The following is a 24,499-nucleotide window of genomic DNA, read 5'->3' as shown; positions in this document are numbered from 1 at the left end:
AACACCAAATAGATCCGGTGAACCAGAGCATTTTTCTCCCCCGTTTTCACAGAATTTAGATGCTTATTTTCCTACCAGGGATGCTCCTTCCTGCAACTCAGACCTACTGAATCTGCTTGCGTTTGCGGGGGGCCTACGTTCACAGCATCAGCAGAAGTGATTAAGTAAGCAGAGCCTCAGAGAACTATGTTGTGCCCTGGCCGAGCGTTATCTCTGTAAACCCTGACAAATTATTTTTGGAGTTTGCGTTGACACCTGAAAAGTGCTGCAGAATGAAGAGCTGCCAAGTGGACGGTGTGCACGGAGCGCGGAAGCTTCCTGCTCGCCGGTGCCGGGCAGGCAGGAGCCCGCGGGGCCACCTTTGTCCTCCATTAACCGCACAGAATAATCCAAACTGGGGTCTTCCCGAATAAGGCTTACTGACAGAGAGGAGTTTTATCTGTGCGGTGGGGCAAACACCTAACCGCTCATCTAGGCTCCGTGCAAGTGCACCCCCATCTGAAGTCTGACTCCTCCCTCGTTTTTACTCCCGCGGAGCTCATCGTACCTATCTACATTTTCATGTCTATGTGGATTTCCTCATATCTATGCCTATTAAATTAAATTTTTCTTTTTTTTTTTTTAATTAAATTTTTCTTATTAGCCTGTCTCATGCGAATTCGATTCTTAGTGCAGCTGGAAGGACCTTAGAGGAGGAGGAAACTCGCGCTCCCCGACGTCGGCAAGTGTTAAAAACCTGGGACCAGAGGCAGCGACCCTCCAGGTGCCCACAGCGCTTTGCAGCCGCTTCGGAAAGGACTCCAGGGCGCAGGCGCCCCGCCCAGGTGGAGGCCGCGCGTGCGCCGCAGGGCCCTTCGCAGGACCCGTAGCTTCCTCCAGGCTCGGCCCCGCCCACCGCCCGCGCGCCCGCTTCCGGCTCAGCCCGGGGTCCTCCGAGTGCGTCTGGCCCCAGCTGCCCGGCGCCGACCATTTCTGCGGCGTTTCCCCAGCTCTGTCGGTCGCCGGGGGAAGGTACCGACAGGAAATCTCCGCGTTTCCGCATCTGGCGGGGTGCGCTGCGCCCATCCTCTTCCCTCGCTCGCTGCGGGCGGGGAGCGCCAGGCGTCATGGCCAGCGGCCGCTGCGGCCCGGCCGGCCCGAGGACCACCCTCCGCGTCCGCGCGCTCTCGCGGCCTGAGGCCCCGCCGGCGGCCGGCTCCGAGTGAGCGCCCCCGGCCCCGCCCCAGCCCGCGCCCCCGCCCGCGCCGGGCCCATGGCCTCCGAGGCCCCGCCGTCGCCGCCGTCCCCGCCGTCCCCGGAGCCCGAGCTGGCCCAGCTGAGGCGGAAGGTGGAGAAGTTGGAAGGCGAGCTGCGGAGCTGCAAGCGGCAGGTGCGGGAGATCGAGAAGCTGCTGCATCACACGGAGCGGCTGTACCAGAGCGCGGAGAGCAGCAACCAGGAGCTCCGCAGCCAGGTGCGCGGCGCCGGCGGGCTCCCGGGCGGGCTCCCGGGCGGGCCCCGAGCCGCTCTGGAGAGCCCTGCAAGGAGATGCAGGTGCCTCTGCAGCCAGCCCGAGGCCGGGCCCTGGGTTTGGGGAGTGCAGGAGCTGCCGCGGGGCGCGACCCGAGTCACCTTAGTTTTCACTCTCGCTGGTGACGTTCCCGTGGCTCTAGGAACATGGATATTATTTTTTTCTCCATCCCTTTGGAGTGTGTCAAAGCTCTGGACTTGAAGCCAGAACCTCAGTTGGCCGTAAAATGACAATGTTAGCACCGCGCGCGCGCGCGGAGGTTAAATCAGATTAGGCACGAACGAGCAGTCTAGTTTTACAAACTGTTGAGCGCTGTGCATGTGTCAGAGGTGGTTTTTCTGGGCGTTCACCAGCTTGAGTTTTCTGCTGAAAACTGGGAGGCCAGAATTGTCTTTGTTAGAGACACTAACCAGGAACATAATATATTTTTCCAGCTTCGTTTGTTGGACAGTTACACTCTCCCAACAAGTTGTGTCTATGTAATTATTAGTGGCAAACTGTTGTCTAGTCCATTGTAATAGTTGGTATATTTGCTAAAATTTGCACATGAAGACTGTGCGCTAAAACAGTGGTAGCCTTTGTTATTTCTGGTTATCAAACGATCTATGAAAATAACTGCTGAGATGCAGTGAAGGGTGTCTGTTGGATAGCTTGTTAATGTGGCGTTTCGGAAGACACTGTGAGCTCTTGCAGAGAAATGCGTGAGAACTGCCCTGGAGACCGCACGGAGGGTTAAACTATCATGACGGAAGGGGAGCAAAAGATTCCTGTAAGATTCCTTTTAAAAAGCCCTTTTATGATTCTCAATTTTTAATCTCAAGATCTAAAAAAAGAACATTTTTGTTAGCCTTCGAAGAGCCAGCATTTTGTTAGTGTGAATTTGATAGTAGTCTAATGGGAAATTGAAATGCACAAAAAGCTTTGACTCTACTGGTGACAGTAATGACTCTTCTTTACCCTCTTAGTGAGCTTCTCCTGATGGTGGGTAGAGGTTGGTTAACTGTCATCTCAAATTACTAAATAATGTTTTATCTGAAGTGGTAAAGTCGGCTTGAGAATTGAAGGTGAGCCGATGGAAAAATGTAGTATAGGTTTCAGACTCTGAACCTTGGGCAGATTACTTTGTCTCTTTGGGTTTCTCATGTAAAATAGTGATTAGGGCCTCTATTCTGCAACATGTTTGGAAGAATTAACGAGAGGTTATCCAGAGTACTGAGTTTGGAGCCAAGCATGTAGCAGATACTAAATAAATTATCAAGTTTATAGTAATAGTGGTAGTAGCTAGAGCCAGGACTGGAGCAGGGCAGTCAGTAACTCAGGGCAAAAAATGTAAGGGGTACTCGTTCTCTGGTACAGACTCTGTACTTGTATGGAGCTGAGAATGAGTCCTCTTTAAATTTTGTGCTCTGGGGCACCCGGGTAGCTCAGTGGTTGAGAGTCTGCCTTGAGCTCAGGTCATGACCCCAGGGTCCACATCAGGCTCCCCTCGAGGAGCCTGCTTCTCCCTCTGCCTATGTCTCTGCCTCTCTCTGTGTTGTGTCTCATGAATAAATAAATAAAATCTTTAAAAAATGAATAAATAAATTTTCTGCTCTGGATGCCTTGCTTGCTTCACTCTAGTTCCAGCAGTGGTGCTAATAGGATCTGATAACTAATGACGTGCTAGATAATGTGTGTATAATCAGTCTTATCACCTTTCTCCTTTTAAGCTTTGTGTGTCATTAAGTATTTAAAAGCTTGTTTTTTAGTTAATTTCATGCCTATCGTAGACGTCTCACACGGAGATTCTTTCTGAATGTGAAGTGTGTGTTTATGGGATTGCTCCTCATCTGCTATGGGCGTTTTCACAGTGTTGCTCTGGCCCTGGCATTCAGTGAGGCCCAGGGAGGACAGATGCCCCTCTGAGACAGTGACCTATCTTCCCTTCTGCTGCAGTTGTTTAGTCATAAGACTGCTATCTGCTGTTTAAAGAAAAAAGAGTGCATTAAAACATACAAGTGAATATTAATATATTTAAGTGAATAATTCTAGGTGGAGGACACTGAATGATGCTAGATAATTTAATCTGGTGAATGGGTATTAATGGTTTTTAAACTAATTCTTTAGGAAGAACTGCTGATTAAAATTTTAGTATAAAAACATTCTTACTGTTAGAAATAAGGGATCCTGTTCACAGAGCCCTATTTTAGTTCATCTGATTTTTGGAAGGAATATTTTGAGGTTTAGCAAGAGTATAAAAATAGAAACATTTCCCTCTGCAAATATGAAAGATGAAAGAAAGTTAATTATAGTGTTTTTATTTTTTCTGAAAAGGAAACTAGCACCTTTTGTGCTTCTCTAAAACTTCTCCAAGAAAAATGTCATAATTTCAGGAGAACGGTGTGTATATTATTAGATAGCTATATGATATATTTTTCTAAAGCTTTGTTTTCTTTTAGGTAGAGGAGCTCAGTAAAATACTCCATTGTGGGAGAAATGAAGACAGTAAGAAGTCTGATGTAGAAGTACAAACAGAGAACCACCCTCCTTGGTCAATCTCAGGTATTCAGCTTATAGCGAAGATACCTTACTGCTATTACGTTCACATCATGTTGAGATGATGTGAACGTAAATTTACTTTAAACTTAAAATAGACATACATGTAGATAAAGCTGAGAACTGTAATGTTGACTTCTCATATGATTTGGTATTTTCAGATAATCTCTATGCTCTTCTGGTGGGAAGACAGAAATGTCATTCTGTAAATATATTATATTGCTCATGTGTTTTCAGTGGCACATAACTGAGTAATGTTTGCCATGCTGTGAATCGTCTACTTGAATCTGCCTTCCTTGTAACCAGGCATCTGTGTTTTCTGGTTGATGCGTTCCACTTAGCATTGCATTCAGTGCCGGTGTCTTAGGCTCTTACGGGAGTGATGAGCTCACAACCATGACCTCATCAGTAGCCTTGTGAGGCAAAGTAATTGAGCAACTGGGTTCTAATAAATAGGGATCACAGGAAATGATCTTTACGTTAAGTTTTGCCTTCTTATATTTAGTATGTGATTTAACTAATTTGTTAAACACAGCAATAGTATTAACGTTACATATTTGTATGATTTTTTTAAAGCCAGCATCATGAGAGAAATTTGACAGAAAAATCAGCTCTTGATCTTTATTTCCATTTGTCATTCCATTTCCACTCCATTCCATATGCAACAGTATGGTATATGATTAGAAGTTAAGAGTTACTCTTTTATTGATAGCACACAACCTATTCACCTGTTTTCTTTTTTTGTTTTTGCTAGGGGAAATCCAAATCTACCTTTTTTATTTTTATTTACTTTTTAAAATATTTTATTTGTCAAAGAGAGCGAGCACAAGCAGGGACTGCGGCAGGCAGAGGGAGAAGCAGACTCCCCACTGAGCAGGGAGCCCAACTTGGGGCTTGATCTCAGGACCCTGAGATTATGACCTGAGCCGAAAGCAGACACTTAACCAACTAAGTCACCCAGGTGTCCCCCAAATCCACCTTTTAAAAAACTTTTTAGTTTGACAGCTAGGGTATTGAAGGTGACATTAGAATCAAAGATAGATACTTCTGCTGATTTATCTGCACGGTCCATTTAATCTGTTAAATTGTATACAGTTTAAAAATACCATATGTTTGCATCGTGTCCTGTATTATGTTCAGTGTTGGTGGTTGGGAATTAACTCCTCTTCATATATATTTTTCTAATATGATATCCCCTAATTGTTTTTGCTCCAGATTATTATTATCAGACATACTATAAGGATGTTAGTCTTCCAAATAAAGTGACTGAACTCTCAGTTCAGCAAGATCAGGATATCAAAGCTTCTACTTTAAACTCTGAAGACCAGTCACAAATAGATAATGATGCTTACACTGGTACTGATATAACAGAACATGCTAAATGTGCAGAAGAGGACCATTTTGCCTCAAATTCCCAGGTAATAAAATGCTTAACCTGAAATTGTTGATGCCCAAAAACGTGTCTTTTGTTGTTGTTATATAGAAAAATAGACTTCTTCTTTAATCTATCACGATATATACAAAGATTATAAACATTCTATGTATAATGATGCAGTGAATATTACAGTTTAAGAAAAAAAACAAACTGGGTTAAAGTTGAATTAACTAAAACTCTAGTTAACTATTTTTTAAAGGGGACCAAACTGTAATTGATAGCCATCTCTTTCCATTGCAAAAATTAAAGTCTTATTATTTAAAATGCTTTCAGTCTATTCATTGTTTTTACTTCTTTTAACTTTTAAAGTGATAAAATGAAGTTTTTGACTTACTTGATATGAATGTATCATACCTAGGAGTCAGCATCTGTATTAGCAGCAGAAGATACATCCTTAGAAGGTTCTTCATTAGCTGAAAGTTTGAGAGCTGCAGCAGAAGCTGCTGTGTCTCAGACTGGATTTAGTTATGATGAGAACACTGGACTGTATTTTGATCACAGCACTGGTTTCTATTATGATTCTGTAAGTATCTTGGACCGTTTAATGTTGTATGGTTGTATACTTGCTGCTTGATACCAAGTATTAAACCCTAAGCTGAAGTAAGAAAAGCAAGAAACTGGATTGAAAAATTATATTTGATTCAAAGCTATTTGACATGAGTAGAGAGTTATAAAATTGCTTTTGATGCTGCACTTCTAAATTTTTAATAAGTTAATTGTGATTGTTAGATTAGTACTTCAGAAAAATCAACCTTTTATATGTAAAGTAACACACAAAAATGTTAGAGCATTTATTAATAAAAGCAGACAGTTAACTGCATTGTTGTAAAGTGTTTAAGAACCTAATGTTTTTTCATAGAATTTGTAAGGAAGTGACACTGTTAATTCTAGGCCTGATGTGAAATTTTTAAAAATTGTTTCAAGTACTTAGGAATCCATTTGAGCCCTAGAGAAAGTCTTTTTTCTTGAGTTCTCAATAGTATGTTTATTATTAGTTTAAAAGTTCTATGGCTTTTAAGCATTTCACTTTTAAAAAATATTAACAGTGAGAACTAAAAAAAACAAAAAAAAACAAAACAAAAATAAAACAGTGAGAACGAGGGAATTTGTGTGGAATAAGATATGTAATGGACCACTGATTAGGACAGAACTAGAAAATAAAGTTATTGATTTATATATAATCCAATGTTATGACTGTTGACTTTTGGTACTTAATTGGATTTCATTCAGGATTTGATGACAATGATGATGGAACTTACATACCTATATACCTCAGCCTCAGTGGTCTAGGCAGGTGATCTGGTCCTCAGAAATTACAGAATGTAGTACCCAAAAGTGAAGCAGATGTTCACCATTCCAGTCCCTGAAACTATTGTTAACTTATCTAGGGAACATAATGATGATCCTAAATACCTTAGTTAGAGAAAGGATTTCATTAGCTTGTTGGTTTATACTTGGTATACTCTCTAAATATCTTGTAAGGAGAGGACTTTCTTTCACAGGAGTATGCTAATTGACAATGCTAATTAATACCCAGAAAATTAATGTTTAAACTCCTGTTACCAAAGAGATTAGCGGGCAGCCCTGGTGGCTCAGCGGTTTAGTGCTGCCTTCAGCCCAGGGTGTGATCCTGGAGACCTGGGATTGAGTCCCACGTCGGGCTCCCTTTGTGGAGCCTGCTTCTCCCTCTGCCTGTGTCTCTGCCCCTCTCTCTCTCTCTCTGATGAATAAATAAATAAAATCTTTAAAAACAAAACAAAGAATAGCTATTATTAATTGGTTTTGAGGAAAATACAGAGTTTATACAAGTGTATGATGTTAGTCTTCATCATTCTCCTACCTTCCTTTCTGTAGCTTTCCTCCTGACATTTTTTCTGTAAATGGTTAGTTATATTTTGCTGATTATATGTTTCAGTAAATTAGGTACTTCATTGTTTTGCCCTTATTTAACTAGTTTTCATTTTATTGTAATTAAATCATTTTCTTATATTTTTGAAAGTGTATTTTGGACTGAAAGAGGTAAGAGATTAAACATGTTTGAGTTGTAAAGTTTTAGTATCACTAATAGTAAAGATTAGAAAGCTTCCATTCAATTTTTTAGTTATAGAAGAGATTGAATTCTAAATATTTTTGTAAGAGACCTGCAAAGTGAATTCAAGACAATAAATTCCAGTAATATCAACATAAAAATACTCTTTTCCAGGCAGTTTTAGTTGCTTAACCTTAGTATAACATAAAACTTTTCCAGGTCTGGTCTGCATGGATTTATGAAGTAAATAAAAATAAAGACTGTTGAATTAAATCTTGGTTATACAGTATAGGCCATTATCAAATAAATGCAGATATCTTTTTTCTAGTTTTTAATCCATAATTTGCTAAAATTCATTTTTGCATGGTTCTTTCACTTATTTCATTACTTAGAGTAGAATTATTATTATTATTATCTTTTTTTTATTTTTTATTTTTTTATGATAGTCACAGAGAGAGAGAGAGAGAGGCAGAGACACAGGCAGAGGGAGAAGCAGGCTCCATGCCGGGAGCCCTGACGCGGGACTCGATCCCGGGACTCCAGGATCGTGCCCTGGGCCAAAGGCAGGCACCAAACCGCTGAGCCACCCAGGGATCCCCTTAGAGTAGAATTAATGAAGACAGTTGTTTATCAATTTCTTTATATACAATGTATTTATGAACTTAATTTTATTTTTGAATTTTTCTTCAGGGCTTTTAGTCATGAGCACTAAAAGGCAAATATTTGTTTTATACATGGAGAGGAGAGTTTAGGGGGGCGGTGTTTATACTACCAAATCATTATTGTGTAATCATAAGGATAATGAGTCTGGAATTACTTTTATATAGTCAGCTTTTTCTGATGCATGCCTTAGTTTTCATGACTTCTAAAAGGTATTCTGTTACCATTTTCATTAATGTATCAAGTTGAACCATATGAAATTGCTGTTTCTCTTAAGTATGAAAATGGCAAAATATTGGCATTTTCATGAGATTCAAGTTAATATTTGAATGTATTCATTTTTTATACTAGGAAAATTAGAGCAAATATTGAATGGTAAGTATTTTGGAAACTTAGAAGCATTTTTCATTCTGTCTTTACTCATTATCTTCAGAAAATAGAGTTCTTAAAAGAAAGAAACATTTACTATTTTTGAATATATTTGACATTTCTATTTATTTTTAAATTTTATTTTATCATATCTGACTGGAACTTAACTTTTTTCTTGACTTTGAAAGGAAAATCAACTATATTATGATCCTTCCACTGGAATATATTACTACTGTGATGTGGAAAGTGGTCGATACCAATTTCATTCTCGAGTCGATTTGCAACCTTATCAGACTTGTGGCACAAAACAAAGTAAGGATAAAAAATTGAAGAAGAAAAGAAAGGATCCAGATTCTTCTTTAGCAAACGAGGAAAAGGTAATGTCTTCATAATTTAAAAAATATACCTAATAATGATACCATAATTTGTCAAAGTTTTTGATGAAACCAAAAATTATCATTGAGTAGCTGTATTTCAGACATACCCATTAAGTTAAGATACCAGAACCTGTCAACCAAGGAACGTTCAGATGTGGCAAAGATGGACTTTTTCACAAATTCTTAGTAGAAGTAGAAAGAGTTTCTTAACATTTGAAGGAGGTAGTTTTAGGGCAGATAAAATACTCATGTGTTACATAATTTGGAAGAAGAGCAGTCAGACCCTCAATCAATACGTTGATGTCAGGGTACCTGGGTGGCTCAGTTAAACACCTGCCTTTGGCTTGGATCATGATCCTGGGGTCAAGCCCCACGTCGGGCTTCTTGCTTTGTGGGGAGCCTACTTCTCTATTTCCCTCTTTTTGCTGCTCCCTCTGCTTGTGCTCTCCCTCCCTATCAAATAAATAAAATCTCAAAAAAAAAAAAAAAGGTGGAAATTGGTGTTTTTTTTTTTTTTTTTAAGATTTTATTTATTTATTCATGAGACAGAGAGGCAGAGACATCGGCAGAGGGAAAAGCAGGCTCCTTGTGGAGAACCAAATGTGGGATTCAATCCCAGGATCACAAACCTGAGCCAAAAGCAGACACTCAACTCCTGAGCCACCCAGATTGTCCCCCCCCACTGCCTTTTAATAATTTATTAATTTATTTTAGAGAGAGCGAGCAGGGGGAGAGGCAGAAGGAGAAGAGTGAATCCTCAAACAGACTCCCTGCATAGCGGGAAGCCCGATGCAGGGCTTGATTCCATGACCCTGAGATCACAACGCCATCTGAAACCAAGAGCCCATTGCTTACCCTTGGTGTCTTTCGGGAAAATAGATTGGCCCTTTGTATCAATAATCGTAAACATGTTCATCTTCTTTAACTGAAAAATCTCATTTCAGGTAATTTTTTTAAAAATCCAAGGAAAGGGGCATCTGGTGGCTTAGTTGAGCATCCAACTTGATTTCAGCTCAGGTCATGATCTTGGGGTTGTGAGATCGAGCCCCATGTTGACTCTGCACTCAGCATGGAGTCTACTTGAGATCCTCTCCCTCTGCCCCTTCCCTTGCTTGTGTGTGCATACATGCCCTGTCTCTAAAATAAATAAATAAAATCTCTTAAAAAAATCCAAAGAAAGAAAAATGCCCGTGTGTAGTTATATAGCAATTTTTTTTTTAAAGATTTTATTTATTTACTCATCAGAGACACAGAGAGAGAGAGAAGCAGAGATGCAGGCAGAGGGAGAAGCAGCTCCATGCAGGGAGCCCGATGTGGGACTCGATCCCAGGTCTCCAGGATCACGCCCTGAGCCAAAGGCAGACACTCAACCACTGAGCCACCCAGGCGTCCCTATAGCAATATTTTTAAGAACAGAATAAGATTAAGAATTCAAATGGCCTACAAGATATTGGTTAAGAGAAGGATAGTATATATAATCGAAAAAGCATTCTTTAGGCCTTAAAATGGTAGTTTATAAAGATTTGGGAGAATTTTAAAAATGCTTATGATATAGGGTTAAATTTAAAGAAGGAAAATAGGGTCCCCTGGGTGGCACAGCGGTTTAGCGCCTGCCTTTGTCTCTGCCTCTCTCTCTCTCTCTCTCTCTGTGACTATCATAAATAAATTAAAAAAAAAATTAAAAAAAATAAAGAAGGAAAATATAAAAAAATGTTACCGCTGTTCTTATGTGTAGTCCCTAAACAGATAAGGTTGGTGGTTTATATGCAGGAGAGGACGCTTATTTGTTACACTGGCATTTTGTGAATTGTAGGTACTTTATACTTCACTCTTAAATTTTCATGTCCTGTGTTTCTCTTAGTCAGAGAGTTTTTAAAATGTATAATACTAAAGTTCACATATGGAATTAGGTTTCTTCTGAATTTACTGTATTTGATTTGTTTGTATTTCTCATTTTCATTGGAATAGAAAAGAGTGTAATTAAACACTAAAAATGATTTTTCAGTGTGCTTTCGAGACCTCTGTTTTAATGACTTCTTTCTGTTTCTGGTAGTTGAACTATTTGAAAGGATAGGTTGTAAAGTACTGTCTAGCAATAGAAAAGAACATATAGGGACCTTAAATGACTTTTTCTGACAAACTAGAGAATGAAATTTGAAAGTGTTTTGTGAGATTTTAGTCCAGGTTCTCATGACTGCTGATCTTTACCATCCCTCTTCAAAAATATGCAAACTCTAGGATAGGGACTTAAAAATCCTGATGGAATTTTGAGAATTCCCCAAAATTCTAAAAGGTAGCTGTGAAGAAATGGGAGACCATTTAAGACTTCCTTATCTTTTTTTTTAAAGATACTCTTGAACCTCAGTCTTTGCAAGTGGAGACATGTGGAAAGAGATTGGTGTAAATAACTTGAAATATGCATATATGCCTCAATGCCCACAAATAAACCCCTTTCTTCTCTCTTAATATTTATCTAACATTCTGGTAGATGGTTTTTAAGTACCACCTCTGGCATTTTCACTCCTTTACCCTCCCCCCGCCTACATATGTTGTCTTATAATCAGTAATTATAATAAAATATATGAGATTGGAAACTGCCTTTTTTTTTTTAAGTTTCTATTTATTCATGAGAGACACATAGAGAGGCAGAGACATAGGATAGGCAGAGGAGAAGCAGGCTCCCTTTGGGGAGCCTGATGTGGAACTTGATTCCAGGACCCCAGGATCACGATGTGAGCCAAAGGCAGATGCTCAACCACTGAGCCACCCAGGTATTCCCCCCACACTTTTTTTTTTTTTTTTTTTTTTAAAGAATATATAGATAGGGAAATTTTTAGCTGTAATTCACAATGGACTTTAAAGCTCCTCATATTTTTTCAGCTTATTGTCCTTGTTCTGGCCCTTGATGAGTTTGTATTGGTGAGAGTGTATATATCACACTGTGAGTATTTAGCCGGTCTCCAAACTGAATTTATGCTGCTGTTAAAAATATGTGCTTAAGATGCTCTCATGTTTTATAAAGTGACAAGACCATACTAATTCACTTCATTGTGTTGCTTTAGGTAGAAAGAAAATTCAGAGTATGTTACAAACCGTAGGAAAAAGGAAAATAACTCTTGATTCTTTTAAGTTCAAAATAATAGATTTATTTGTCCTATATGCCACCGCACACATGTATCATTAATAATAAAAGACTTATGCCCCCTAATTTGGAGTTTTAGAATAAAAGAGATGTAACTGATTCATCTATACCTTCTGTTGTATAATCAGACCAATTCTATCAAAGTACTAAATTTTAGTGAAATTGTAGGTCTGCTACATTAGGTACATCTGGATCTTTATTCTTTTTTAAAGATTTATTTTTTTTATTTTAAGAGAGCGCACTCACATGTAAGTGCAAGTTGGAGGAGGGCCAAGGGTGTGCTGAGTGTGGACCAGACTTTGGGGCGCGATCCCACAATCAATGAGATCATGACCTGAGCCAAAACCAAGAGTTAGACGCTTAGTCATCTGAGCCACCAAGTGCCCCACATCTGGATCTTTATTTTTTTATTTTTTTTCCACATCTGGATCTTTAAATCACTGTTGTAATTAAAGCTGATTTTGTATTTTATGTGTTTTGACTTGATTATTGGTTAAAAGTTAAAAAAAAAATTTAGGATAAATATATTTTCTAGGCATTCACTATCCAGTAAGGTAGCCAGCTACTAGTTACACATGGCTCTTGAGCACTTGAAATGAGGCTTGTCCTAAATATGGTGTTTTGTAAGTATAAACTAGTAAACTCAATTTTGAAGACTTAGTATAGAAAATCCACATAAAGTATTTCATTAATAATTTTAGAGTGATTAACTTATTTGTATATAATACATGATAATTTATAAATACTGGGTAGATAAAATGAATTTCACCTACTTTTACCTTTTTAATTTATTTATTTATTTATTTATTTATGATAGTCACAGAGAGAGAGAGAGAGAGAGAGAGAGAGAGGCAGAGACACAGAGGGAGAAGCAGGCTCCATGCACTGGGAGCCTGATGTGGGATTCGATCCCGGGTCTCCAGGATCGCGCCCTGGGCCAAAGGCAGGTGCCAAACCGCTGCGCCACCCAGGGATCCCTACTTTTACCTTTTTAATGATTACTAGGAAATTTTGGAGTATATGTATATGACTTGCATTATATTTTCATTGGACAGAAATGATCTAGGCTATCACATGTTCCAAGCAATATGTGATAAGGGCCTGTACTGGGACAGTTAGGGAATAGATAAGGAGAATTGGGATAAACTATAAAAATAGTCTGTATCACTTGGTGACGGATTCCATGTGGTAGTTAAGGGAATGTCAAACATAACTAAAAGATTTTTGATTTGAGTGATAAGTGGATGGTAATGTCATCAAGAAAGGGAACAGAAGAAGAGATATAGGTAATAGCTATTGATATTTCATATATAATGTTGTATATATGTCTTCACTAATTCGTTGAAACATTTAGCATTAAATGTTAGCAGATGGTCATGTTTAAGATATTTTCCCCTGTTCCCCCCTCTACATCTTTATCATTCCAGGATTTGAATTCAGAGGATCAAAAAGCATCCAGTGTTGAACATATAAGCTGCAATGAGGGAGAAGATTTTGCAAATATGAAGAAGAAGGCTAAAATAGACGTTCATTACAAAAACAGTCCCCCCAAATTTACTGTTTCAGTTAGTGGAAAGACTACAGAATCTTCTCTTAATGAAAGCATTTATAATTCAACGTCATTTAAAGATGAGAAAATCATGGAGACTGATAGTGAGCCAGAAGAAGGTGAAATTACAGACTCTCAGACGGAGGACAGTTTCGATGAAGACATTACCAGTGAAGACAATGTAACTGCGGAAGATTCTGAGGATGAAGGTGAGTAAATAACTATTGTTTAATTTTCTGTAAATAACCCAGTCTGTTCATTGTAAAAGAGCAACAGAGTTTAAAATGTTACTTACTCATATAATGTATCTGCTAAAAATAAACTGACTTTTAAACTGATTATTTTAATGACATTGTTGAAAATTATGTAAGTACCAGCAAAGTGGTCACCAGTATCACTCTGGTTATTTTTAGAAGGAAGGATTTGAATAAACAGTACTTGGATCTTAAAGTTCTGTTGCATTGAATGGCCTGGCCTAGTCAATGGAACAAAAACAAGTTACATACATTCTTAAGTATCTATTAAGGCTATTTTCGTAGATTAGATATTTGTAGTCCACTTTTGTAATTGAGGTGAAAAAGTAAATTGCCTTTAAAAAGTGTAGTCTAAAAAAAACAAACAAACAAACAAAAAAAATAAATAAATAAAAAGTGTAGTCTGAGGGTGCTTGGGTGGCTCAGTTGGTTAAGCATCTGCCTTTGGCTCAGGTCATGATCCTGGAGAGCCCTGCATCAGGCTCCTTGCTTAGAGGGGAGCTTCCATCTCTCTCTACCACTTACCTTGCCCTTGCTTGCTCTCTCTCTCAAATAAATAAAATCTTTAAAAGAAATAAAAAGTGTAGTCCATGAATTCAGCTACATAGATATTATGGTAAATCTTATATTTTTTAAAAAATATTTATTTTAGAGAAAGAAAGAGTAGGGGAAGGGGCAGAGGAGAAGGGAGAGAGAAAATCTGGAGCAGATTCTTCACTGATTGTCGAGCCTGATGCAGGGCTTGATATCCCAACCCTGAGATTGCAACCTGAGGTGAAACCGAGTTGGATGTTCACCCGACTATGCTGGTCAGGTGCTCCATATCTTACATTTTTTTTAGCTTGAGGTCATAAAGACATACTTTCATATTAGGTTATATGAGTGAGCTTATTTTTTTTAAAGATTTATTATTTATTTATTTATGTATTTATGTATTTATTTATGTATTTATTTATTTATGATAGACACAGAAAGGGAGAGAGAGGGAGAGGCAGAGACACAGGAGGGGGAAGAAGCAGGCTCCATGTCGGGATCCTGACGCAGGACTCGATCCCAGGACTCCAGGATCGCGCCTTGGGCCAAAGGCAGGCACCAAACCGCTAAGCCACCCAGGGATCCTCCTGAGTGAGCTTATTTTGTTCTTGATGCAGTGATGCGTTTCACTCACATTTTTTTTTAAGGGCGACTCAGTTTTTCTAAGTTAATATAAAAATTCTTTGAATTCTTTTCAAATTCCAACATCTTAAAAAAGAATTGATTATTATGTAATTGTAGATGCTGAATATCTTTAGTTTGATCACTCTAAATTGGTAAGTGCCAAAACCTTACTTATTATGTATGTCATCTAGCAGAATTTTAGAAGGTTGTTTCAAAAAGAATTTAAGATTTTTGATACATAATTTTTTTTAAAGACTTTTATTTGAGCGAGCAAGAGAGCGAGCATGAGAGTCGGTGGGAGATGGGTGAGGAGCAGGGGAAGAGAGACAAACAGATTCCGTGCTGAGTGTGGAGCCCTATGCAGGGCTTGATCTCACAAACCTAACATCACAACCTGAGGTGAAATCAAGAGTCAAGTGCTAAACCGATTGAGCCACCTAGGCACCCCTCAATACATTTTATTTTATGGATGCTTTTTATTCCTGTCTAGAAATTTTTTCTGTAGCTTTTGAATTAATACTTACCCGTTTTTTTCTTTAGCAGATGAGGAAAAAATTTGGCCCCCATGTATTAGAGTAATTGTTATTAGATCACCAGTGTTGCAGACAGGATCACTCTTTATCATTACAGCTGTAAACCCTGCTACAATTGGAAGGTAAAAATGTTTAGTATTACTATGTGTATTTATCTTATTCCAGTGGATTATATATTCTTCAAGCAGTTATCATAAAATGTGCATGATATTTGTTGAATAGGCAGACACTGAATGACATCCATGTTCTTCTTTCTCCTACTCAGAAAATATTGTTGAGGCTTGTCTTTGTCACAGAGATTTTGTCATTTTCTTACTTTTTGAATTGCCCTTTGAAGGTTTAAATTAGTTAAATCTAGTGTTTGTCGAGTATTTAATCCCCATCCTCTGTTTCTTTTACCCCTTTGTAACTCATAACCAGCTTGGTAGAAAGGTAGGTTTTAATCATGAGTAGGATAATTTCATTACTTCCCAATGGGAAAGAAAATTTATCCTTAAATCATATTCTATTTAATATCTTAGCTTTAAATTCTTGGAGAATAGTATGGTCCTTTTACATGTAGTAATGGAAGTGGGAATGTAGTCAACAGATCTGGAATAAATGATAGATGTTAGTACAAAGGATATGCTATCTCACTGGATGTTTAATGTTATTTTTTTTAATAAAGGTTTTTATTTAGAGAGAGAGAGACAGCATATGAGTAGGGGGAGGGGCAGAGGGAGAGAATCTCAAGCAGACTCTTTATTGAGTGTGGAGCCTGACTCAGGGCTTAATCTCATGACCCTGAGATCATGGAAACCAAGAGTTGGACTCTTAACTGCCTGAGTTACCCAGGCACCCTTGGATGTTTATTATTAACCTCGAGTAAATGTATACAAAATTAAAAGTAATCCTGGGACTTCTTTCAAACAGGACATTTAGAGTAGGATTAAGGAAACGACTTAGGGTGATAGAGGGACTTGCATTTTAACATTATCTTTTAAAACAATGACAAAATCTTAATATCATTTCTGTGTTAACTGTGAGTGCTTAATCTATATATGGTTCAAAAATTATTAAAGACAATTTACTTAACTCTGCAGAGAAAAAGATATGGAGCATACTCTCCGAATCCCTGAAGTTGGTGTTAGTAAGGTAAGATCTTTGATTCCTCAAATATAACACCCTAGATAGGATTTTATAAACTCATATTATAACAGAAAGCTTAGGGACTTTTTCATTTATTACAAAGTTTAATAGTCCAGGTAGTAAGGAAATGAAAACAATTCAGATTTGTTTATTCCATTGCTTGGGAGAATAATTCTTTATCAAAATTTGAGTAAACGAAATGATATTTAATTTTTAACAGTCTGGAGCAGGAATGGAAATGTGGATTAAGTATTAAAGTAATACCCATTTAACAAATATTTATTGAGTAAAACAAATGTGCTTGATGTGGCAGTTCAAAAATGAATCAACACCGGGGTTCAGGCTATTTTATTAGATGGTTACTGTTGAGTCCAGAGTATTTTACAACTCAAAAACCATGTGTCCACCACCCAAGAATCTCCATTTATAGCTTTTCTTAATTGCTTCTCTAATGGTTTCAGGGAAAAGAATACTTGGGTTTTTAAAACAAACCGTAAGAGCAGAGTTGCAACTTTAGTTACCAGTAGAAAACAAGATTTTGCTACTGAGATTCTTTATACTTGCTATTTATCTTTTTTTTACTGTATTTTCTGTACTTTTCTATCTCTCTTTTCGGTGGCTATCTTTCTCTTTTTCTGACCTTTCATCATCCACATTTTGTTTCTATTTAATAGACTAATATGGATCTAAAGTATATATTTTATGTGATTTTTGTCTTTTGGGGATGAAATTTGTTTTCCATTATAGTTTGAAAGTCCACTTATTTTTACTTTGTCTCAACTCATTCAGAAGGGAGGAACTTTTCATAATCCTAATGGACCAAATTATCTTGCTTTTTTACTTTACTATGACCTTTGATTCTTCTGCCTCCAAAGAAAATCCACTCTGTGATTTATTTATTTAAGATTTTATTTATGTGTTTGAGAGAGAGCTAGAGAGTGCACACATGAGCAGGGGAAAAGGATAGAGGGAGAAGAAGAAGGAGATTCCCTGCTGCGCATGTTTCCAGACATGGGGCTCCATCCCAGGACCCTGGAATCATGACCTGAGCCAAAGGCAGATGCTTAACCGACTGAAACACTCAGGTGTCTCGCCACCCCCACCCCCCGATCCCAGCTATTATTTAAATAGCAGTTCCGTCTAAAATATAGGTAGTTTTGTGGTGGCATTTCTGCTTGATCTTTTGTTTTTTGTTTTTTTTTTTTAAGATTTTATTTATTCATGAGAGACATAGAGAGAGAGAGAGGCAGAGACACACAGGCAGAGGGAGAAGCAGGCTCCATGCAGGGAGCCCGATGTGGGACTCGATCCTGGGTCTCCAGGATCATGCCCTGGGCCGAAGGTGGCGCCAAACCGCAAAGCCACCAGGGCTGCCACTGATCTTTCTTTTAGACTAAGGTATTCAGTGCTGGGGTAAATGGTTTGTTACTGTGTGATATCAGTTTGATAATATATCACATATTCAGGTAGATGAAAAAAATTAAATAAAAAAATCCCAGATACTTTATATTACTATTAAGGGAAAATAGAATCTCCTATCCCTGGATAGGGAAATACCTTCTAAGTTTAAAAAAAAATGGAAAAAAATAACAGAAGACAAGATAATTTTGAATAATTTAAGTTTAAAGTTCTTGTTATGTTAAACAAATTTAAAAGGAAAACTATGTGGGACACCTGCTGGCTCAGTCAGTAGAATATGGAACCCTTAATCTTGATGTGAGTTTGAGTTCCATGTTGGAGGTAGAGTTTACTTAATAAAAAAAAAAGGCAGACTATGACAGTAAGACAAATATGACAAAATATATATCTTTTAAGTTCTAAAATCTCATACAAATTCATTTTTTCAGACTTCACTGTGACACTGAGAGGTAAGTAAGCAAAGGACAAATAATTCACAATGCAGAGGATATCATTACTATATGAAAACCATTCAGTCTTTCTAAAAATTTTAAGAAATACAAATGAAGTCAAGATGTCAGTTTTCATTTGTCATATTTATTAAATATCACTGTTAAGAGCATAATTTAGAACAGTTCTATGGAATAAGGTTTCAAGTCAAAAGACTTGAAACAAATCGTTTCATTTAAATAAAATGCTTTGATATTGTTATTCTAAAGAACCCAATTGAAAGAAATGTACAAAGAACATAAAGAGAATTTACAGAAGAGGAAATCCATGTGGCTAATAAATATAAGGAAAGGTTTCAGTCTTTGTAGTAATTGGGGAAATGCCAATTAAAATCACGATAATGAGATTTAATTTCACACAAGTTATGCTTACAAAAACTGAAGATCCTGATAATACCGAATGTTGTTTAAGGCTATATAGAGCAACAAGAATTCTTATAGATTGCTTTTGGGAATATAAATTGGTACAACCACTTTGGAAAACAATACAACACTATCTAATAAAGTTTAAGATTTGCACATACTATGAGTTAGCACTTTCATTCTTAAGAATATACCCCCAAAGAACCCTTGCATTGTCTACAAGAAGGTTGAATGTATAAGAATGTTGAAAGAAACATCTTAAAAGGTGGCTCAGTGGTTGAGTGTCTACCTTTGGCTCAGTTTGTGGTCCTGGGATTGACTCCTACATCTGGCTATCTGTGGAGAGCCTGCTTCTCCATGTGCCTGTGTCTCTGCCTCTCTCTGTCTCTCATGAATAAACAAATAAAATCTTAAAAAAAAAAAAAAAGGTTGTCTTTTTGGTTTTCTGAATGTTCATCAGAAGAAAAATATGTAGAAGAATCTGTACAGTGGATTTACCATTCAGTAGAATGGCAAAACTGTACACAACTGGATATACCTCACAATATTAATATTAAGCCAAAGAAGCTAAATAAAAGAAATACATACAGTAGCACATGATTGTCAGAACTTATCAAACTATAAATTTAAGTCCTGTGAATTTTCTGTATATAAATTACATCTCAAGAAAATATTCATATATTGTAATTCCCATTTATGTCAAGTTCTAAACCAAGTAAAATAAACGTGAATTGTTTATGGATGCATACATATGGGCTGAAAGTAATAAAGAGATGCATCATAATTAAATATCAACCCTTTGAAAAGGGTGTGGTATGGATAGCATGAATTAAACATGCATGAATAATTTTTCTTTCAAATATTTGACACAAGGGAGCCTGGATGGCTCAGTTGGTTAAGTGTCTGACTCTTGATTTCAGCTTAGGTCATGATCTCAGGGTCCTGAGGTTGGGCCCCATGTTGGACTCCACATTCAGCATGGAATTTGCTGGGGATTCTCTCTCCCTCTCCTTTTGCCCTTCACCTGTTTAAACTCTGTCAAATAAATAAATCAAATAAATAAATATCTGAGGCAAATACAGCAAAATTTACTAACACTGGGTTATGGGTAGACCAGTTCAGTATATTCTTTTGTGTGTTTGGAACACTTTAAAATAAGTTTATTTATGAAAAATTTTAAGAACAACTTTATTGAGATATAGTCCACATCCCATATACAATTTATGCATTGAAAGTGTATAATTCAAAAAAAAAAAAAGAAAGTGTATAATTCAAAGGTTTTTCGTGTATTTAGAATTGTGTAGCCATTATCACAATCCATTTCAGAACATATTCATCACAGTTAGAAGAAACATAGTAATAGTCACTCCCCTTTTCCTTTCAACTTCCATAGCCCTAGGTGACCACAGTATCCTTTCTACTTCTGTGGATTTGCTTGTTCTGCATGTCATGGAAATGGAATCGCATAAAATGTATTTGTTTTTACTTCGCTTTTTCACCTAATATGTCTTCAAGGTTCATTCATTTCTTTTTATTGTCAAATAATAACACCAGCATATGGATATACTACATTTTGTTTATCAATCGGTTGTCATTTGAATTGTTTCTACTCTTCGGCTACGAAGAATAATGCTGTTATGAACGTTCACATACAAGTTTTTGAGTGTATGTTTTCATTACTCTCAATATATACCTAAAAGTAGAATTGTTGGGTCCTACGGTAATTCTTTCTAAACTTTTGAGGAACTGCTATACCCTTCTAAAGCAGGTATGCAGTTTTACATTCCTACAGCAGTGTATTATGAAATTGTAAATTACATGTCTGCAGTTCTTTATCCAATCAGATAGACATGTACTGAGTATATATGCCCATTATATGTGAGGCTCTATTATGTACTGAATAATAAGCAAAAATGTAATAGAAGCAGTAATTGTGAGCCATACAACGACTATCACAGATGAAGTAACTTTGTATAGTGTAATTGTTACGTAAACAAAGTACTGTGGAGCAAGGAGGGAATGATTAGTCCTGAGTGTTGAAAATCTGGAAAACTGCTCTGAGAGGTTCACCCTGAGGGGGCACCTGGCTGGCTCACAGTCAGTAAAGCACATGACTCTTGATCTCGGGGTTGTGAGTTTGAGCCTCATGTTAAGTATAGAGATTATTTTAAAAAATAGAATGTTTTATTTTTTTTTATATTTTTATTTTTTATTTATTTATGATAGTCACAGAGAGAGAGAGGGAGAGAGGCAGAGACACAGGCAGAGGGAGAAGCAGGCTCCATGCACCGGGAGCCCGATGTGGGATTCGATCCTGGGTCTCCAGGATCACGCCCTGGGCCAAAGGCAGGCGCCAAACCGCTGCGCCACCCAGGGATCCCAAAAAATAGAATGTTTTAAAAAAGAAGTTCATCCTGAATGTTTGAAATCACTTTCTGTATTAAGAATTTTAAATGATAAAGATCAATACTTTTATTAGCTGAAAAAATAATTTCAAATTGTTTATATAGTATAATCTCAATTATATTATAAAAGTAGAAAATAGGAGACACTAAATTATTAAAAGCAGTAGTGGGTGGAATTATAGGTGACTTTTTCTTCTGTAGCCTTCACATTTCTACCAGAGGCATTGTAATACTTTTGTATTCAGTAAAAAAAAAAATATTAAAAATAGTAAAATTTGGGGGTACCTGGCTGGCTAAAGTTGGTAGAGCTTAAACTGTTGATCTTGAGGTGTCATGAGTTCAAACCCCACATTGGGTGTAGAGCTTACTTAATTCAATTTTACTATTTTATCTTTTTTATCAGAGACTTAAGTCTATCATATTCTATGAGAGAGAAGTTATCTGTGGTTTAAAAATAAAAAGTATTATACTTTTAATTACCTCAATTTTTTTTTTTAAGTTTCATGCAGAAATTTATTTTGACCATGAATTACAAAGTTATGTCCTTGTGGATCAAGGTAGTCAAAATGGTACAATTGTTAATGGAAAACAGATTCTTCAGGTAAGTGTATATATATTAAATTAATTATTTACACATAAGTTTTAAAAAATGAACTGAAATTTTTAATCCTGAAGGCTATAGTTATACATATCATTTGATTCAGATTACTATTTAAGCCCAAATGTATTACATGGAAAGGAATTCCCAGAAAGGGCTGAAAAAAGTATATAGTAAGTGGATACTTAACTCTTGAGTTTTATTTTCTAATTATGTATCTATACCTTGTTTTAGAAATAAATGCATCTTAAAGCTATTCAGAGTAAATATTGTTAGTGTAACTTTAAGGGCACTTCTTTTTTTGTATTTTTAAAAAAATCTGTTTAATGGAAATGTTGCTAAACTGAGTACTTCTTGAAGACAGAGGTTTTTTTCTATCCAGTTAACTTGTATCACTAACATACACCAAGGTGCTTATTATTAGCACATAATACATGGAAGAAAATATATGGAAGGGAGTGGGGGAGGCCTTAGTCTGTAAGAATAAAAAGTGAAATAAAACTGAATTATCAGAGAAAAGGAGGAAAAAAAGGGAAATACGCACTTAACCCCTTAACACTTTATCTTTTTGACTGTAATGGTTATTCATTTTGGTAATAGATTGTTTGACGTTTGGGTTGGGTATTTCTCTAGGATTACGCATGGAGATGAGATTAGCGGGTTTTGATAATATAAAAGAAGTTGCTCAGTTCAGGTATCTTCTCCACTGGTTGAACATTATTTCATCCTCAAGTTGTGGAAATGTGTGCTGTGTGTGTGTATATGTGTGTCTATCTCATTGAGAACCATCCTAAATATGTATTTATTTTAATCAGACATTACTTATGGTAGATGTAAAATAATCTTATGTAACTCTCTTGGATTTCTGTTTTGTAATTTTTTCCTTTAGCCTAAAACTAAATGTGACCCTTATGTACTTGAGCATGGTGATGAAGTGAAAATTGGAGAGACTGTACTGTCTTTTCACATCCACCCTGGCAGTGATACCTGTGATGGCTGTGAACCAGGACAAGTGCGAGCTCACCTTCGTCTTGATAAGAAAGATGAATGTTTTGGTATGTGAAACATTGTTATATGTAGGCATGCTAACTTTTCTGTTTAATTCACTGGAGTGTTCTAAAAAAGTATCAGCTACCAGCTTCATATCTAATTAATATAATACTCTATTGAGATATATTTATGTTTCAGTAAATATTATCAGGTGAGACTAAGAAATGACACATATTTGAAATTTGAATCCTAGGCTAGTCGATGATTTTAGTTCATTTTTTTTAAACTAGTAGATTATTGTTTTAGTTGATTTTTCTGTGTAATAATTTAGTTGTGCTATTATAGTATTAGATTGTTCTCTGACTCGTAATCATTAGCTATTTTTGCTAATACATTTTAATAGGCTTTGAAAGCAGCACTGCTGTGATAACTAAGTGTCCTTCAAAAGGGTAATTGTGACATCATTATAGTAAAGATTGGTTTTCTTTTGACTTCTATTTATGGATATGAAAAAGTCATCCATAGTTAAACTCTGTCACATAATAGTGTAGAAAATAATAGGCCAGGGTGTTAAAAGTTATTGGTTGATATGTTTGTTATCTTTCTTCCTTTTTTTTTTTTTTAAGATGTTATTTATTTGAGAGGGAGAGACAGACAGTGAGAGAGAGCAAACTCAGGAAGGAGAGGGAGGTTCCTCGCTGAGTAGGGAGCCTGGCACAGGACCCTATCCCAGGAACCTGGGATCACCACCTGAGCTGAAGGCAGACACTTAACCGACTGAGCCATGTAGGCCCTCTTTCTTTCTTTCTTTTTTATGATTTTACTTATTTGAGAGTGAGTGAGCGAGCGAGCCTGAGCAGTGGGTGGGCAGAAGAGGGAGAAGCAGACTCCTCGCTGAACAGGGAGTCTAATGTGGGTCTTGATCCCAGGACCCTGGGATTATGACCTGAGCTGAAGGCAGATGCCATCCAGGTGCCCCAATATGTTTGCTTTCCTTCTTACAGTTTTTTCTTCTTTTCTTCTTCAAGATTTTTATTTATTTATTTGAGAGAGAGAACACAAGCAGGGGAGAAGGGTAGAGAGAGAGGGAGAAGCAGACTCCCTTCTGAGCAGGGAGTCGGGTGTGGAATTTGATCACAGGACCCTGGGATCATGACCTGAGCTGAAGGCAGACACAACTGACTGAGCCACCCAGGCACCCCTTACCTGATAGTTTCATTGATGTATCATCTGTATATATGCCATTCTTTTCTTTCTTTTTTTTTTTTTTGCCATTATTTTCTATAATAACACCGTAAGAGGTTGCTATCTTGCTTAAATCCACTCATCAAAGGCTTTTAAATTTTATTTTATTTTATTTTATTTTTTTTAGAGGCTTTTAAATTTTAGATAGATACTTTGCACCAGTAAGAAGTAATTTTTTTCACATCAAATTTTCCCCTCAAATACCGACTATACGTGTTCATTTTATATTTTTTGTTTTCTCATACTAGATTATGAAAATGAGTATGGCACATTACAAAGTAATGTGAATCTTGGATTCAGTGATCTTTATAT

At 37.1% G+C, this 24,499-nt stretch overlaps 1 protein-coding gene across 3 annotated transcripts in view; it reads left to right on the top strand.

Annotated features, from left to right (window-relative positions):
* The first annotated feature begins 1,236 nt into the window (after positions 1–1,236).
* The window catches only part of AGGF1 (angiogenic factor with G-patch and FHA domains 1), a 46,381-nt gene continuing 23,118 nt past the window's right edge, over positions 1,237–24,499 (top strand). For 2 of the 3 annotated variants that reach the window (XM_072794412.1, XM_072794402.1), the window contains exons 1-10: positions 1,237–1,453; positions 3,949–4,051; positions 5,261–5,463; positions 5,839–6,003; positions 8,727–8,915; positions 13,485–13,815; positions 15,559–15,673; positions 16,634–16,685; positions 21,854–21,955; positions 22,842–23,007. In XM_072794412.1, coding sequence (XP_072650513.1) covers positions 1,253–1,453; positions 3,949–4,051; positions 5,261–5,463; positions 5,839–6,003; positions 8,727–8,915; positions 13,485–13,815; positions 15,559–15,673; positions 16,634–16,685; positions 21,854–21,955; positions 22,842–23,007 — 1,627 coding nt within the window. In that variant the 5' untranslated portion in view covers positions 1,237–1,252. The remainder of the gene's footprint in view (positions 1,454–3,948; positions 4,052–5,260; positions 5,464–5,838; positions 6,004–8,726; positions 8,916–13,484; positions 13,816–15,558; positions 15,674–16,633; positions 16,686–21,853; positions 21,956–22,841; positions 23,008–24,499) is intronic. The other variant, XM_072794422.1, reaches the window with a different exon arrangement.

The sequence above is a fragment of the Canis lupus genome, chromosome 2 (genome assembly GCF_048164855.1).
Source record: "Canis lupus baileyi chromosome 2, mCanLup2.hap1, whole genome shotgun sequence".
Classification (NCBI taxonomy): domain Eukaryota; kingdom Metazoa; phylum Chordata; class Mammalia; order Carnivora; family Canidae; genus Canis; species Canis lupus.
This window is presented reverse-complemented; position numbering and strand designations above follow the sequence as displayed.